Source organism: Typopeltis vanoorti, chromosome 24, assembly GCF_054136105.1.
Source record: "Typopeltis vanoorti isolate ZY-2024b chromosome 24, IOZ_Tvanoo_1.0, whole genome shotgun sequence".
NCBI classification, from domain to species: Eukaryota; Metazoa; Arthropoda; class Arachnida; order Uropygi; family Thelyphonidae; genus Typopeltis; species Typopeltis vanoorti.
In genome coordinates this window covers 10829620-10848163 of record NC_143572.1, presented here as the reverse complement: position 1 = coordinate 10848163, position 18544 = coordinate 10829620, and the positions used below count along the sequence as shown (strand labels likewise).

General features: G+C 36.0%; 1 protein-coding gene across 1 annotated transcript in view; it reads left to right on the top strand.

Moving 5' to 3' along the window:
• The window catches only part of Mondo (MLX interacting protein mondo), a 253492-nt gene that overhangs the window by 50938 nt on the left and 184010 nt on the right, over positions 1-18544 (top strand). The window contains exons 4-5 of the mRNA XM_090413412.1: positions 6319-6441; positions 13316-13481. Of these exons, the coding sequence (XP_090269538.1) occupies positions 6319-6441; positions 13316-13481 (289 nt within the window). The remainder of the gene's footprint in view (positions 1-6318; positions 6442-13315; positions 13482-18544) is intronic.

The following is an 18544-nucleotide window of genomic DNA, read 5'->3' as shown; positions in this document are numbered from 1 at the left end:
TTTCCAAAGTCAATGTTTTTCTTTTCTTGCTAACTGTGGAAGAATTGGACTTGCTTCTGACGACATTATTATTTTTTATGCGATAAAATTTTTATCAAGAACATAACTTTTGTAGACTATAAAAATCATGTATGAATGGAGACTGCGTGAACACGTCAGTGCTTGTTCACAGCATATGCGACCGGCGCCGGAAAGATATGACTAGTGGTGAAGCGGGACGGGAATACGTAATTCTGGATTCGCGTATGTCGGGGTATGACTGTATATTGATATCAAAATTGGAGGTGTTAATCTCAGCTCTTTGCTTTATGTGGATGATGTTATACTTCTAAATAAATCCACTACAGGTCTGCAAGATTCCCCGACTAAATTGAATAACTGTTGTAATAGATATGGTATGAAGGTCAGCAATAAAAAGACAAAGACAATGAAAATAGGCAGAATCATTGAAAATGTCAACTGTGTTGTGAATGGAGAACCTGTGGAACAAGTAAAACATTTCAGCTACTTAAGCATGATTTTTAGTGAAGAAGGTAAATTGAATATAGAAATAGACAAGAATCAACAAAGCTGGTATGGTGGGAAGTCAATTGAATAAATTCATATGGAATAAAAGAGAAATTAGTCGGAACACTAAATTAGCTGTATACAAGACAGTGTTCACATCAATTTTAACTTATGGATCTGAGAGCTGGGTCAGAAGTAAAACACTTGACCAAAGACTAGAGACCGCAGATATGAGAGTCCTGAGAAAGATTAGAGGTGTGAACAGATGGCATCAATGGCAATATCATATTAAAAACGAGGATATTAGGAAAGAACTTGACATTGTCAGCATCCAGGAATGCATTAGCAGAGCTAATCTCAGGTGGTATGGTTACTTAAGCAGGATGGGAGTGGAAAGATTAGCAAAACAAGTGTTCTCTGCCAGGTTGGCAGGAAAAAGACTAAGATAGAGGTGGATTGACACAATAAAAAGTACCTTAGAAGATCGAAATATAAGACCTGATAATATTGGAGTCTTGACATTTAACAGACTGATTTGGAGGAAAATTGTAGATAGGAAGTTAGTAATGATGTAAATTTTTCATGTAGTACTATCATATCCTGTACACCCTCTGCGGGCATATATCAGGAATTTGATGATTATATATTTATATATATAAAATTCTTAGGTACTAGATGATCAAAATGAATGTATATGTCAGAATGAACATCTGAAATTCATGAACGTTTTTCTCTGTGAAAGATTCTTGAATCTATTTCTTTTTCTTTATATATATTTTTTTCTTTTTACTGTTTGATCACTTTCTATACATTCTGTGCAGGTTTATATTTATTTATTTTTTAAACAATCTGATTTACAAATTGTTGAAATTGCATAGCTTACTGGAACTATAAGTTGGTAGGTGCACCCACTAGACAGTAGAAAATTGTTTACTTTGTATGGATCCATGTATGAAAGGTTGAGACCTGAAATGAATTCTATGGGTGAGCTGTTTTATATGAAATTTTGAAGAAGAAAAAAATTGTGGAAGAAGCTTATTCTCCAGTTCAGAGCAGAGGCAGGGCAGCAGAATAGAAATAAAGGAAAAAGAGTAGTTAATATGATGAGTTTAAAAAGGGAATATAAATGAATGGTGGTTAATTCATCTAGCTTAGTTGGCTGAATGAATATTATGTCCACTATCCAACCCTGAGGTCATGGGTATGAACCCCTCTGTAGGCATGGATGTTTGTGAATGTATTTAGGATGATGAAATTCATATGCCACCTAATGTGAGACACCTCCCTCCTTATTGGATGCCTGATTTAGCTTATAAAAGTTTCATATATAGTCTCTAGACCATGGTTTCTGTATTATCTGACTTAGTCCATCCTGAAAGTTTACAACCTTTCATGGATGAGATTCACAATTTAAAAAATGGTAAATAATGTTTTTAATTTTTAATCAATGGAAAGGTTTGGAGAAACATGTGATTGCTTTTGACATTTCTAGGGCATTTGATTGGGTCTGGCATGGAGGCCTACTTAAGATGTGACCATCTTATGGTCTGCCTTCTTACCTTTGCGATTAGATTGCCATTTTCCTCACTGGTCATTATTGCATATCTTATAGAGTGGTTTTTCTTTCTTCAGATTTCTATATTTCTACCCAGTGGCTGGATATTCCAGGACTCTATGCCTTTGTCAGCACTTTTATCTATTGATGACCTTCTCTCATTAATCTTAAATCCTATCTGTAGTTTTGCTGATGGCAGTATATTCCATTCATCTTCTTCATTTGACAAACCTTGCAATGTTCAAATGATTCAGTCAAGCATCATTAATTTCCATAACCACTGATCTAAACACTGATCGCCTTACTATTCTCCTTAGGATAATTTGGTGAACTTCAGCATCAGAACAAAGTTATCCCCAAAGCACAGTCTTGTCTTATTTCTCTTAAGAAAGATCACATATAATATTTGACCAGGGCATTTGATTGGGTCTGGCATAGAGGCCTACTTAAGAAGTGACCATCTTATGGCCTGCCTTCTTAGCTGGAAACCTAGTTGCAGCAGGTCAAAAAAAGGCCATATGGCTTTGGCCAAACACAGTCAAATTAAAGGTATTGGGAGACAACACTTGAGTACTCCCCCCCCCCCCATTTTTTTGATGTTGCGTATTCAAAGATGGGTGGATTTGCCACTGCAACCTCAAAAGTCTGGTCTGACACAGCATAGTATTGACACTTTGGTCTGAATTGGAACGATTGTCTCTCTCTCTCTCTCTTTCCCAAAAGTTTGGGAGAATCTCATTTTATGTAAACATCAAAAATATTTTAATATTATTTATTAATATTAATTTCTAGCATGCAGCAACTGTTTTAATTGGTAAATCAATTGCTATGTGTCCCTGGTATTCCTGTTCTTTTATTTGCTTGTTGTTTCTACACACTGATGATGTACTGTTATTTTCAATATGAAATATCTATACTTTCATTAAGATTTATTATGCTGGTTATCTTGTAATTTTTGTTGTTTTTAAGGTTTATTGCACTTGTTAGCAGTGGGTTGAATATGGACTAATTTCCAAATTGCAGGATAGTAATAGTAGGGGGGGGGAGAAAGAAAAAAAAAGCAGCATATCTTCAGAATAGAGAAGTGTCATCAGGACCAGAAGACTTTTTTGTTGTCCAGTTTGGAAGAGATTCTTGTAATTTTTTTTTTGATGCGATTCTCACTCAGGGGCTCACTTTAGTGAGTATGGGTGTGGCAAACCCGAGGTACCTGATGCTGGACCATGCCTTACTTCATGTAATATACATCTGTTATATTATCTGTAGACTGGTCCCTCCTCTTCCTCCCTTGATTCTTTCTTTCTTCTCTTCTTGCTCCTTCCCCCGAATGCTATTAGAGTATTTGAGGGGAATCTTTCCTATTTTTCTATGTCATTTCGTCTTGTGCTAACAGGACATTATCAAACACTGTAACATGATCAGGCCATCAAAAAATGCTCATACTGCATCGTCCGTCGTGCGGGTTACCAAGGGACCCGTTCGAAAAATATGTTGCAGTCTCCCTTAGACACCACTCCTCAGCACTCTGCTAGAGGAAACTTCATCAATGGGCCCACTACTCGTTTGAGGAGGTGTTTAGGGGCAGCACAAAGAAATGGTTCTGCAAAAGGACGGAAATGGCAACGACAATGGCACCAGACTATGGCTTTAGGCAACTGGAACATCTTCTCTCTGACATGGAAGGAGTTGGAACTGGTTGAGGAAGCCAAGAGCTACCGGCTAGACTTAGTCGGGCTTTCTTCAACCAAGAGGAGAGGCTCTGGAACTGTCGACCTGGATAAGGGGTGGAAGCTCTACTACTCTGGTGTGAGCCCGACAATGTGCTCAGGAGGGTGTGGGGATACTCACAAGCCCCCAGCTGTCAGACTGTGTTGCTGAGTGGATCCCATTGGGGGGACGGGTATGTGTGTTAAGGCTTCAGATGAAAAACCATGATTTGGCTGTGGTGCAAGCCTATGCACCTAATCTAGAGTCAGAATACTCTGCCTTTCTAGAGGAAGCGGATGCTGCTTTTGACAGGGTAGCAGACATGGAATCAGTCCTGCTAATGGGTGACTTCAATGCACATGTTGGAACAGATGACCAGACATGGAGGGGTGTGGCTGGAAGAAACGGTGCCCCTGACCTTAACGCGAATGGGTTGAAATTATTGGACTTCTGCTGTACTAACAGCTTGTCCATAATGAATACCTTCTTCCAGCACCGAGAAGTCCATAACTATACCTGGTACAGGTATACACTAGAACAAAGGTCTCTGATTGACTTCTTTATAGTCTCAGCAGACATATTTTCCTCAGTGTTGGACGTTCGTGTGAGAAGAGGGGCAGAATTGTCAACTGACCACCACCTTGTTGTGTGCACTCTACGGCTTCAGAAACCAGATGCTACCATCAATGCTGGTAGGCCTAAGCAGCTATACCGCATGAAATGAGAGACATTGGAAAATGAGGCTGTGAGGAAGAATTTTGCAGATGACATTTCCTCCAGGTTCAAAGAGATTCCCAAGCATACTGCAGATGTTGAGGAGGAATGGAAGCTGTTCAGAACAGCTGTCACTGCCTCTGCATTCTCATGGTGTGGCAGAAAGCGGCTCGGCGTGGCAACGAGCAGTGAGAAAAGGACACTTTGGTGGAACCAAGAAGTATGAAAAACTGTCCGGGCAAAAAAGGAGGCCTACCTAACATGGCTTAGAGTCAAGTCACCTGAGATTAATACCCATCTTCTTTGTTCAGCCAATGTAGTATTAATCAGTGTCCTTACCTCAAGCACCATTCTAGAGTTACGTCGATAATCATCCTTAATACGTGAAGTCCTAGAGGCAGTAAGGCATACTTCTGAAGTAGAGATAGAAAATTTCTGTAATATGGATAGACATAATCTAGTCATTAACCATCATCAATCACAGGAGTGGAGTTCCACAGTCCCTCCATACGTGAGAGAGAGAGGGGAGAGGGGTTTCTCATTCTACTTTGTTGAATTCATAGCGATGGATCAAACTACTGGAGCTTTTAACCCCAAAAGGGAGAAAATAGCATAGTAGGCAACTTAACCACCCAAAGGTATCCAGTTCCCACCACTAAGAGGCAAATTACTTCACTTGTCAGGTGTCTCGAACCCAGTGGATGTGCAGCCAAGACATCTAACTTCAGAGACCTAGTAAGGAAATATAATACATTAGGATCAGTGCCATTGAAAACCCTTCTCTAAACAAACAAACAAAAAACAAAGACCTTTTCTTAGACTGGCAATGAAACCCTCTATCACTAAGAGATTCATTATGTCTGTCCATCACACTAACTCCTCAGTTTCTTTTAGAATTATGAATTTCAGCTGGCAACTTCGATTTCATCTCTAGGAATTTGTTCCATTGAGTAAGTAGTTGATAGGTGGATGTTGGCACAGTGTGATGTTCCTGAATTAGTTGATGATGGTTTTCTTTAAGCATAAGGGAAAGTTTATTACAGTATTCCATTTTCTCTCTCTCTCGAGCTGTTAAAAAACACATAACTGATAAGAGCTTTCCCATTTATCAGCCTTCATGTTGATTAGATGATTATTTCTTTTTTTGAAATGCCAATAGCTGGAATTTCAGAACAGGAGAGCTGAGGAAGTGACATTGTAGCTTTATTAGAACCTGAGCTGTTTCAAGCCAAACCTGATTAGTTTTGTTTGGGAATGTTACCAGGACTGCCCCCCCCCCTTTTTTTTTTTTTTTTTTTTTTTTTTTTTTTTTTTTTTTTAGTGGGCTAAATATTGGTTTAATCCTATGCTATGTAGATACCAGATGAGAGTGAAAAGTAATAATAATTATTATTACATCAGCACATGTCTGTGGAGTTCGAAGACTCATTGTTCAAGGTCTACGCTAACCATTATTCACACATTGCATTATATCTCTTTTAAACTCATTTTCACTGACATAGTACTCGTGATCACCTTATTCCTCTCATTCACTGCTCTATAAACAAAAGATCTAATTCTCATGCCCTTGCTAACCACACTCCTTTGCAACTTCCAGGGTTGACTTGTTGTTCTATCCATATCATATAGAATGAAAATTAAATAATAATAATAATTAAATAGTTCATTATTATCTAGTCTACATTAAATAGCTGAATGTTTTTCTTTCAAAAAAAAAAATGCTGTTTCTCTTTTATAGATTCATTGTAATAATAATGTTTGTTTTATATTTTTACATGTAATTGAATAAATTTTATAACGTATACTAAATTTTATAATGTATACTTTCTTTTAAGGCTGTAGTAATTGAAGGCAAATACTGGAAACGAAAAATGGGCACAGTAACAGCTGAGTACATCAAATGGAGAAGTTTTTATAAAGAAAAATTTAAACTTAAAGCAAGCAATGACTGTGAAAATGTATGTATTAACAAGAAGAAAAGTTGTTGCTACTATTATTATATTCTTTGTTATGGGGATGTTTTTTTTAATTGTAGATTGCTAACACCCAAAAATTTGATACTTCCTTTATTTTAAAAAAATCTACTTGTAACCAGAAAAATGTTGTTTACTATTAGTAATTTCACTTGATGATTGAGAAACATTGGTGAAAAATCTTGTTTGCCTTTTTTTTTTTTTTTTTTTTTTTTTTTTTAATGAGAGGGGGGGGGGTCTGAGAGATTTTGGAGAGATTATGATAAACAACTCTTGTCATAAAGTTTAAAATTGGTTGATCTTTACATTGTTGTCAAAGTTAGTTTGCTTCATGATGCCTGAATTAAGTGTTTTGTTAAATGCATTCAAAAGATTAACATGAAAACAGCATGCCATTTAAGACTTCTGGACTTCAAAAAAGTTAAAACCCACTATAGTTGATTCTTACTAGCAAACTTCACTGTAACAAACTTATCACTGACTAGATGATCGTAGTAGCCCTACCTTTCTAAAATTACTCATTATTGCAAACTAATCATTATAAGAAACTTTGCTTTCCTCTCTTAGTTTGTTTAGCTCTGACTTCGCTTATTAGACCAGTAAACAGAATGGAGATTGGTTTGTTCCTAAGTTATTTCTTTGTTAATGTACATAAAATTAATTCTACATAAAAGTCACTAAAAAAAATTTTTTTTAATTTAAATTAAGGGGATATTAAATCCCACATTGTTTTAAAACTGAATAAGAAACTCAAAGATTGGAATCAAGAGTTTCTTGCCGAATATAGTAAACTATAAAGTATCGGCAACCACTAGCGTCTGCTAAATGCAAGTGACCCTAACACGTAGTGCAATACCGGAAATCTCGCAGCAAAGTCGGTCAAGTTCTGATCGCTATTCTTAGGTATTTTCCATAATGTAAAAACACATTTCCTAGGAAATGTATGCTGTTATTACATTATGGTGGGAGGTCACTACCCAGACCGGTTTCAGCCTTTTTTGAGGCTTCATCAGTGAGTAGCTAGACCAAGTTAATACCAAAGTGTATAGCGAAAAGAACTTATACTCTGCTATACAAGTTTCCAAACAGGTGCAACCATTAAGTTACTTAAATATAAAGAGCTAATAAGCTTCATTTCGGCAACAAAAACATTATTTAAATTAAGGGATATTAAATCCCACATTGTTTTAAAACCGAATAAGAAACTCAAAGATTGGAATCAGAGAGTTTCTTGCCGAATATGGTAAACTATAAAGTATCGGCGACCACTAGTGTCCGCTAAATGCAAGTGACCCTAACATGTAGTGCAATACCGGAAATCTCGCAGCAAAGTCGGTAAAGTTCTGATCGCTAGTCTTAGGTATTTTCCATAATGTAAAAACACATTTCCTAGGAAATGTATGCTGTTATTACATTATGGTGGGAGGTCACTACCCTATATAGTAAATATAGTAAACTAGATGGAAAAAGAAAACGAGGCAGATCCCGAACTCAATATTGGAAATACATCAGCAATATTCTCCCCATTTCCCCGAATTCTTGCCGAGGATAGTAAACTATAGTTTACTATTTTCGGCAAGAAACTCTCTGATTCCAATCTTTGAGTTTCTTATTCGTTTTTAAAACAATGTGGGATTTAATATCCCCTTAATTTAAATAATGTTTTTGTTGCCGAAATGAAGCTTATTAGCTCTTTATATTTAAGTAATTTTTTTTTTATTCCCTAATATCTATTGTACAGTGGAATGAAACATTATAGAGCATGCTTTGTTTTATGCTTGTTTATATTCTTTAATACAAAAGTTCATGCTTCAAAAAGTTAAGTAATCTATAATTAAGATTTTCTTTTATGTTACATCATACTGTGATTAAATGTGAAGTACTAATTTTGACTGATGATTTCTAAGTTTTTCAACACAATCTTTGTAAGTTTTGGCATTATGTTTGGATATAGTCAAAAGTTCTATAAGTAGTTTTCATTTGCTAGTATATACTTATAGACCTTTTGAAGCAAAATATCATTATTAATAAAAATAATAACAGGCCTCCATGAAGTCAGAAAGTTCATCAGAGAAAGTCCTACACAATATTTAATTTGACATCTTCACTAAGAATTGTGCCTGAATAGTTCAGATATTTTACTTTTTCTGTTGTTTCTTCATCGAGAATGCGTTTCATGTTTCTGCTTATTTTCATAATTTTTTTGCTTGTTTATTGCTGATTTTCTACGAAATTTGCTATAGGAATTGTTCAGGTTTAAAGAATCCTGAAGTTTAAGAGTATATTATCATATGCATGAAGTAAACAGCTTACATTAGCATTCTAAATTTTTAATATCATGATAAATATTGAATTGGTTTCCCTATTTATAATTTTACAATTATAAATAGGGAAACCAAATAAGTAGTCTGTATACACTAAGATAGGGCTTGGAGGTTCTTATGACATGAAGGAAAACCAGGCTTCTCTGTCATATGCTAATTGACGGATCACTGATGCAGAGAATTGGGAGGAAACAGGGAGAATATTGCTGATGTATTTCCAATATTGAGATCTGCCTTGTTTTCTTTTTCCATCTGTAGGGGCATAGATGACCAGAGCATAAAAAGGTGCAGAGGGTGGATGTCTGAGTTGGTAGTTGAGCTGTTTTATTTGGTTTCTTTGAAAAATGCTGACTAGAGGATCTTGCTGAGTTTCATCTAATATAGTAGAGTTGGAAATGTGGTCTTGCCAGGAGTAATCCAGGATATTTCTTAGACAAGTAGTTCCAAAGCTATTTATAATATTGGTTGCTGCTTTTGTTGAGATATTCCAGGTCTGTGAGCCATATAGAAAGATAGACTGGCTGGTGCACTTGTGAAGACTAATATTCATCTCCTTTGAGATGAGGCTCAACTTCTATACTTTGTTAAGACTTCTGTGGAACTGGAATGCTTTCTATTTTCTTGTGTTAATGTCTTAAGGAATCTGAGATGTGTGATCCTAGCTATACAAAGTCCTCTATTTCATTAAGGTGATCATTTTGATTTATATAGATGTGCCCAGCTATCTGATTTTTTAATATCTTTGTTTTTTGAGAGTTTATTTTGAGTCCAAATATTTCTGCGGTTCTCATAGGCTGTTGAAGTGGTTCTGAGCATCTGTAATGTTGCAGTCAGTGAGGACTATATCATCTGCAATGCTCAGGTCTTCAAGGTGCATCTGTATATATATATATGGATCTTTCATGAGGATTCCAGATTTAACTTGAATCAATTTAAAAATATAGTCAATCACTATGATGAATAGATATGGGGCCCTGGTAGGTGCCTTGATTGCCCTGATAATTTTAGGTGGAATGCCATAAAGTTTGAGTGTTTCCCATAGTTGTCCCCTGTCAACAGAATCAAATGCTTTAGTAAAGTCAATAAAGTTCAAAAGCAATAGTTCTTGACCTTTGAACCCTCTATTAGTTCAAAGTATCGGAAGATCATATCTTCTCATGCAGTGAACATATTCTAGAGTACCACGTTTTTTGAGGAATCTAGCCTGGTTTGTACGAAGTAATGGAGTTATATGTGGTTCAGTTCTATTTAATATCATTCTATTGTAGATTTTTAGTGGAGTAGAAAGGAGTGTGATTCCTCTGTAGTTTTCAGGTTTGATCACGTGACCATTTTTTGGAATTTGTATTATTTGACTCTCTTTCCATTGTTCAGGAACTTTCCTGGAGGAAAGTGCAAAGTTATATATGTGTAAGAGTTGTTCTTTGATGTCTATAGAGAAATGCTTTAAAGCCTCAACTGTGATACCATCTGCTCCTTGTGATTTTCCTGCTTTTTTGTTGTTGAAGGGCCATTATGAACTCCTGCATGGTGAAATCGTCGCAGCTGACTAAGAGTTTCTGGTACTATGGTTTTCGAGATGAAATCAGTATTTAGAAGAGTTTTTGGAAGTATACCTTCCATTCATCAAATTCCTCAGTCTTGTTTTCAAACATGGTTCCATCTTTTTTCTTGATTCTCAATACTCTGGGTTTTTCTTTCCGCTGTGCTCAGGGACTTCACTGTTTTGTAAGTTTCTCTTGTCTTGTGCAATTTTTGACAGTTTTCTAGCTCTTGGCAGAAGTTCTGAAAGTAGGCTTCTTTATACCTCTATGTTTAATTGCTTTAGTTCATTTTTATATTGAAGGGAATCTTGGGTTTTTACTTTGCATTTTATTTTATTGCACTTGTCAATCAGTGAGTTTGTTTCTTTGGTTACCCAATCTTTAGCTGCACTTTTTGTGTTTGATTGAGAAATGTTTGGGAGACTGCTTGATGAATTATGCTAGTTATTGCTTTAAATATATTGTCTGTGTTATCATTTGATACTACTTGTGGGTGGTTGTTCTTTGTGAGTTGCTGAAATTGATTTGCCTTATTAGAGCAATTTAATTCTTTCCAATTGTATCTGAGGTGTTTTTTCTGTGATTTGGATGCTCTTAGTCGTAGCTTTAATCATGCACTTACAATTCTGTGATCAGAGTTGAATTCTATGGTTTTGGGCTGACCTTATCCATTTGCCATTTATTAAGATGTGATCAATTTGAGTCTTAATTCCAATGGGGTGTTGCCAGGTCTGTTTTCTTTCTGATTTATTTGGGAATGTTGATTGAAGAGATATCAAGTTTTGAGACTTGCAAAAGTCTACAAGAAGATGGCTGTTTTCATTGGTTGAGTCGTGGTAAGTATATTGTCTTATGTTTTTTGTGCTACATCTTTTCTGATTTATGCATTGAAATTCCCTCCAACTATGTGCACATTGTGTAGGTATTTTGGTAATATAGTTGGCTAGGTTTTTATAGAAGAAAGTGGAGTAGAAGGTTTCTTTGTCTTTATCCTCTGCTGTTTCTGTAGGTGCATATGCACATGTAATTGTTATTTTTGGGTTTGTGTTTATTGTAATAGCTATTATTCTTTTTGAAACACTTCTATTGATAGAATATTTTTGCAGACTTTGTTGTTTACCAGGATTCTGACTTTGCATTTGACTGATTTTCCCTTTCAGTCATTTCTGACTGTAGGTGACTTTTGTAGGCATTGCCTACAAAGTATTTCTGGTGAGATTTTTACAGGGTAGTTCATTGCTTTCTCCAACACCCCAATTTTATCCAGGCTCAGGATCGGCATATGACTGGTATGTATTCATGACTGTAATCCATGTGTTGACGGAGCTGGTTTGCCTGTTCTGGGGACAAAAAAAACCGAGTTTCCAGGTGAAAAAACCCCCTACCTCCGTATGAGACCGGCTAACTCACCTTTGGTCGAAAGAGACCAGATAAAGGTTCCTCACGTCACTGAGGGAATCAAACCCAGGTCTTTCCGACCAAAGGGCTTCGTCTATACTGACTGAGCTACAGAGGCTCTCTTTGCCATTTCCAGATCTAAAATTAATAAAATTTTAAATTCCACATTTTCTTTCACACAATAGCTTTCTATTTCACTCACATAACAGTTGATTAAGGCATCCTCAAACAGTTTTTCAGCCATCCACGACTTCTTATTGCTCTGATAATGAACTGGAAGAGTATGCTTCCTAATGTTATTGAAGGTTCGTGGATTTTCACTGTGCCATATCACAAATGGTTTCAGTTTATATCCAGCCATATTACTCCCTAACAGAATCATAATTACATCTTTAAGAGCTTTGAAACCAGGCACAGATTTTAGCTTTTTGTGGATGATGTCTGCTCGAGCATTTTTTTCCCAACAAGGTCTCATCCATATTAAATATTTGCTGTGGCAAATAATTTTCCTCCTTAATAATTTTATCCATTTCCTCTACAAATTCCTTGGCAGCCTTCTCATCAGCACTTGCAGATTCTCCAAACATTTTCACATTATGCAGCATAAAACGCTGCTTGAATCTCATGAACCAACTGGAAGAGGTATTGAATTTGTAGGCATAATTGGACCCTGCTTTCTCCTTTAACATGGTGAACAGACTTAGTGCCTTTAGCTGTTATGGTCCTAGTGCTAATGGTATGCGCTTTTCATTTAGGTCCTCTATCCATGATGAAAGTAGCTTTTCCACATCACTGATAGGACATTGTCGTTGCTTCATTCATCGATTTAATGGAAGCGGATCCTTTCACAGCCTCTACGATTTTATCCTTATTTTTCAAATGGTCATCACTGTAGAACGAGACCATCCGAAGTCATGTGCAATCACACTGACGAGCTTACCAGCTTCATGTTGCAACTTCGTTTCAAGATCAATTGCTCATCACTTTTTCTGTGATTCTTCGCTAGGTTTTTTGATTGGGCGTGTAGGGGCCATGTTTGCACAAAATATCGTGAAATATTTAACGATAAATATTCTAATAACCTATTTCTCAAAAACAAATTCAACTGATGAACTGTTGAAGACACGTACCTATTGCCGACTGCTGAGGAAGGTCACCGCTGAATGCGCTTTTGCCACTGCGCATGATGCATTGTTGCTAAATGAAAACCTTTTTTACTTTACGTTTGCTTTCGTCATGTTCGAAAGTATAGTTGAAAAATGTTATTTATTCCCTTATGGGATAACGGATGTATCCTTGACCATTTGAAATATTGGTCTAAACTATTAAGCCTGATTCTAAACTTTACATGTGTGGTCATCCATTGCTAAGTTTAATAATATATTTATTGAATATAATTGCATTCTAGTATAAGTAAATATATATATATATATATATATATATATATAAACCTCTTTTTGAGGTGTCTTCTTTCTTTATGTTATGGTTTGGTTTTTTCCTCCCTTAATGAATGGTACAGAAATTCTTGTACAGTAAGATGAGCAGTGCATGTTCTGGTGGAAAAATGTCCGTTACTTTATTTTTATTATATAGATGGCAGTTGATTTTGATCACAGGTGGCCTCTGTGGTCAAACAGCAGCAATTTATCACCAAGTTCTTTCAGCATGGATGATGAGTTTATAATGGACTTTAGTGACACATTATTTAGCACCCTTATTCCTAACCAGCCATTTGATTTTCCAAATCCTAGAGAAATTGGTAAGTGTATCAATATAAACATAAATTGTTTTATGCTCTTATTATTGTTAGAGATACCTTTCCTTATACAAGGTGATATTTTTATCATAGATCCTGATCATTATATGCTTCTTCTCCTTAAGCTTCTCATATTTAATTCAAGGGTGTTAAGGTGGTGTACACAGCATGATAGTGGTGCCACATATCAAATACAAAAGGTTTTATTACAGAGTTTTTATCAAAATTCTATATTTATTGTTATGTTTCTGGTTCATTGTAAGTATAATTTACGATATATCACCTTCAAACCAGCTCAGAAGCTGTCTTCTTTGCTACCATCCAACAAAAATAAATTACCACCTCTTCCTTGCTTGGCTGGTATCTATTTAGTGTCCTGTTCTGCTGCAGTTAGAATCCAAGAACATCAAAACTACATCAAATTCTTGGAATCTGAAAAGTCTGGCCTTCCTTACATTGATACTAGACAGAGTTCTTTGGAATCAAACCAAGATTCTTCATTCCATTTGATTTAAATTTATTCGTATGTTTTTTGAAACCTGTAGAGCTCTACAATGTCATCCAGTCTCCGTTTTGGGAAGTAATCACGATTAATTGTTTTTGTAATAATGAATAAGTTATATAACCTTCTATTTGAATTACAAAAGCTACCCATTTTTCCCCTTTGAGTTCTGATAATGCATTCTCTTGTTAATTCAACTGTAACTAGACACATGAGCAAGTATGCACATGCAACATGGCTCATATCTTTGATTCATGTTTTGAATGTTGTCAAATGATCTTTCTTCTCTCCCTGATGATGATGTGGAGTACTGATGACTGTCATTCAGATATATCACATTTTATTTTTTTCATATAAATTAGGTGACATGTATTAAGCAGTTTTAAAAAATTGGATAGTTTTATGTTGCTCCCATCCACGAAAGGTTATTTGCAAACATATAGTATATTTTGTCTGGATACCCTGTTCTCAAGCCACTTCAGTCCTCTAATAAGTGGAGCAGTGGTCTCACACAGGGCAATGAAATTCATTTCCCACCTAAAGATAATCACAAACATCCATGCCCATGAACCCACAGCCTGTTGGTTGATTGGAGAGCATGTATGCTAACCATCAGCTGACCAGGCTGGCAAAATGGTGTATTTCTTTCTCCTCTCCCTTCACATTTATTTCCTGTAATAAATATAATAGTTTATTTTAACTCTGTCTCAAAATTTAATTTATTGCTAAAATTAAACTCACAAGGAGAATAAAGAATTATGTTAATAAATCATTTTTTAAAATGTAGGCATTGTTAAAACAGTTTTGTAACTAGTTATCAAGTATTCATAATGGCAATGGAGACAGTGCATGAAGTTAACAGTTTTCAAATTCAATAACTGCACTACATTAATTCAGCAGATATCAAGAAACTATCGTTACTTTACTTTATAGAGGTAAACTGAATAATAAAACAACCTTTCTAACTTGAAGGTTTATTTTCCATATTGTTTTATCCTACCTGTACAAAGAGAGCACTGTTAACATTCACCAGAGTTTGAAGCTACTGTGTGCATGCACAGACATCGAGGTATCAGTGCAGCTAAGTAATATCTGTTTGTTTTATTGCTGTGGAGGTTGGAACGAGAACATGCAGTCCTGTTTAGAGTTGTAGGAATGTTGGAGACCTATAAATTTATTTTAAAGTATTTATGCTTTCAAATGGTGTACAACCACCAGAAGATAAAAATCTAGAATAAGGCCTTTGAGATTGTTCTTATTTTAAAATAACGAACAGTAGGTCAAGTTTGGCAAGAACAAATTCCAGTACTAGTTTTGGTCTAGTGTTTGTTCCTGAAGGCAGATAATTTTGTTGCAAGACAAGTTATGTTTTCTTCTGAATTGTGTTCTTCATGATAGTGTGTATTACAGAATATTGAAGACAAGAAGAAAACTGTATTATTCAGATAAAGAATGGAACTGTGAATTCATAATATATTGTTTTAGAGAACTTTAAAGCCAACAGTTTGCTCTGTTTTCTCTTCATGGATAGCTTTCTGAAGCAGGGCAACTTTTCTCTTTTCTTGTTTACACTAAATCAAGTGAAGTAGGGCAAGAACTTTTCTTTCTTTTGGAAGATTGTTAACTTTGAATCAGAGTGAGAAGACTGTTATTTGGGAAGTGATTGTATTGAAAGGTCAAATATGTTGAATTCTGGATAGGCTTAGCAAAAGAATTTGTTTCTTTGCTTTGTCGATACTTTTTTTTTTTTTTTTTTTTTTCATCATCATCAAATTCCTGCCATGTACCCTCAAGGGTTGTACAATATATGATAGTACTACATGAAAAATTTACGTCATTACTAACTTCCTATCTACAATTTTCCTCCAAATCAGTCTGTTACTTGTCAAGACTCCAACATTATCAGATCTTATATTGCTATCGTCTAAGTCACATTGTACCATATCAATCCACCTATATCTTGGTCTTCCTCTGGGTCGTTTTCCTGCCAACCTGGCAGAGAACACTCGTTTTTCTAATCTTTCCTCGCCCATTCTGTTTAGATTAGCTCTGCTAATGCTTTCCTGGATGCCAACAGTGTCAAGTTCTTTCCTAATATCCTCGTTTTTAATATGATATTGCCATTGATGTCATCTGTTCATGACTCTAATTCTTCTCAGGACTCTCATATCTGCGGTCTCTAGTCTTTGGTCAAGTGTTTTAATTCTGACCCAGCTCTCGGATCCATAAGTTAAAACTGGTTTGAACGCTGTCTTGTATACAGCTAATTTAGTGTTCTGACTAATTTCTCTCTTATTCCATATGAATTTATTCAATTGACTTCCTACCATACCAACTTTGTTGATTCTGTTGTCTATTTCCATATTTAATTTACCATCTTCAGTAAAAATCGTGCCTAAGTAACTGAAGTGTTTTACTTGTTCCACAGGTTCTCCGTTCAAAACACAGTTGACATTTTCAACGATTCTAACTATTTTCATTGTCTTAGTATTGCTGACCTTCATACCATATCTTCTTCTACGCGTTATTCCCGCTTCCCATGCAGGGTCCGCGTGTTACTTAGATGCGACTTCTTGTTAGTACTACTCCCAACCGACCCGTCGCCTGGTCTGACGCTGGGGGGGATATATTTTTTGACTGTAGAGGCGTATGTTCACGGGGCCGGTTTGCCTGCTTGCGGGATGAAAAACGCCAGGTAAACTGGCGGAAAAAACCCTACTGACCGCGCCCAAGACCGGCTAACTTGGCTATGCCTGAGGAAGATCCTCAAATTCCTCACGTCTACAACGGGAATCGAACCTGGGACACTCCTTCCCCAGGCATATGGTTGCGAAGCGCAAAGCCACTAGGCTAACCGCGCGGTCTTCATACCATATCTATTACAACAATTATTCAATTTAGTCAGAGAATCTTGCAAACTTGCAATGGATTTATTTTGAAGTATAACATCGTCTGCATAAAGCAAAGAACTGACATTAACATCTCCAATTTTGATATCATGTTTAATACCACTTTCCTTTATAATGTGATCCTCATAGATAATGAATAACAGAGGAGATAATGTACATCCTTGTCTCACACCAGATTTAACATTAAACCATCTTCCTGTATTTCCTTCAATTCTAACTGGTGACTTACAACTCAAATAAAGACTAAATATTGCTTGATATAATGACTCATTGACACCATATAACTGTAGCGTATTGAATAGCTTCTCTCTTGGTACCTTCTCATATGCCTTTTCCAAATCGACAAAACTTAAATACAGATCTTTGTTATATTCCCATGCTTTCTCGACTATTTGTCGTAAAGTGAAGATCCTATCCTGGCACCCTCTATTTGGCCTGAATCCAGCTTGTTCTTCACCAAGCTTTTTTTCCACAATTCTTCTCAACTGTTTCTCAAGTATACTTGCATATACTTTGCCAGGAACACTCGTTAGGTAAATACCTCTGTAATTGTCACATTCAGTTTTATTTCCCTTTTTATATATGAGTACTATGAGAGCTCTACTGCAATCATCGGGAATTCGTCCCTCTGTTCAGGCATTCTGTACTATGCAGTGCAGCCACTGTAAGACTTTTATACCACCATACTTCAGCATTTTTGGCGAATATCTGCATCTTTCCACATTTCAAACCTTTGATGGCTTTTTCTACTTCAAGTATGGATATGTATTGCTGACTGCATTCCTGTTGAGTGTTTTTTACCACTGTGCTATCATCACTGCTTGTTTCATTTTGCAATTCTTTCAAAGTAATTACTCCATACTTCAAAGATATCCTTTTCTCCAGTTTTCATGTCACCTTTATCATCTATAATTCCTTTTACAGCACTCTTTCCTCCATTCCTAAGCTTCTTTAAAAACCTGCAGAATATTTTGCCACCTTCTTGATATTTATTTTCTATGTTCCTGTCAAAGTCCTCCCATGACTTTTGTTTAGCTAGTTTTACACACTATTTAGCTTTCTTACATTTGTTTCTGTATTCTCTAAGAGCACAAGATGACTTATTTGCCAGGAACTTTTGATATGCTTTCTTCTTTTTCTTCACTGCCTCTTTAACTTCCTGTGTCCACCATGGAGTTCTAATTTTTCTATCCTTACAGACAACTTCACCACATGCCTCTCTAGCTGAATCAATTAGGGTTTTCTTCACGACTTGCCACTTAATCTCCAAGGTTTGGTTCCTGTTCTCAAACTCTTTCATTTTTTCTTCAATAATCTTAGTGTATTTTAATCTACAGTTCACATCTCAGAGCTGCTCAACTTTTATTCGCTTTAAAACTTTCTTACATGTTTTTCTTTTCAATATGAAATACTATTTTATCCTGCTCAAGACTAAATAGTGATCACTTCCAATTTCAAATCCTCTGTACACTCTGTCCTGCAGCAGGGAGAAAACATCACTATCAACAATAACGTAGTCAATGAGACTTTTCTCATTCCTTGCCTCTTCTCTCCATGTGAATTTGTGCACATTTATATGTTGGAACGTGGTGTTAGATAAGCAGTCCATGTCCTGAGCAGAAATCCAACAGATATTTGACATTATTAGCTTTGCT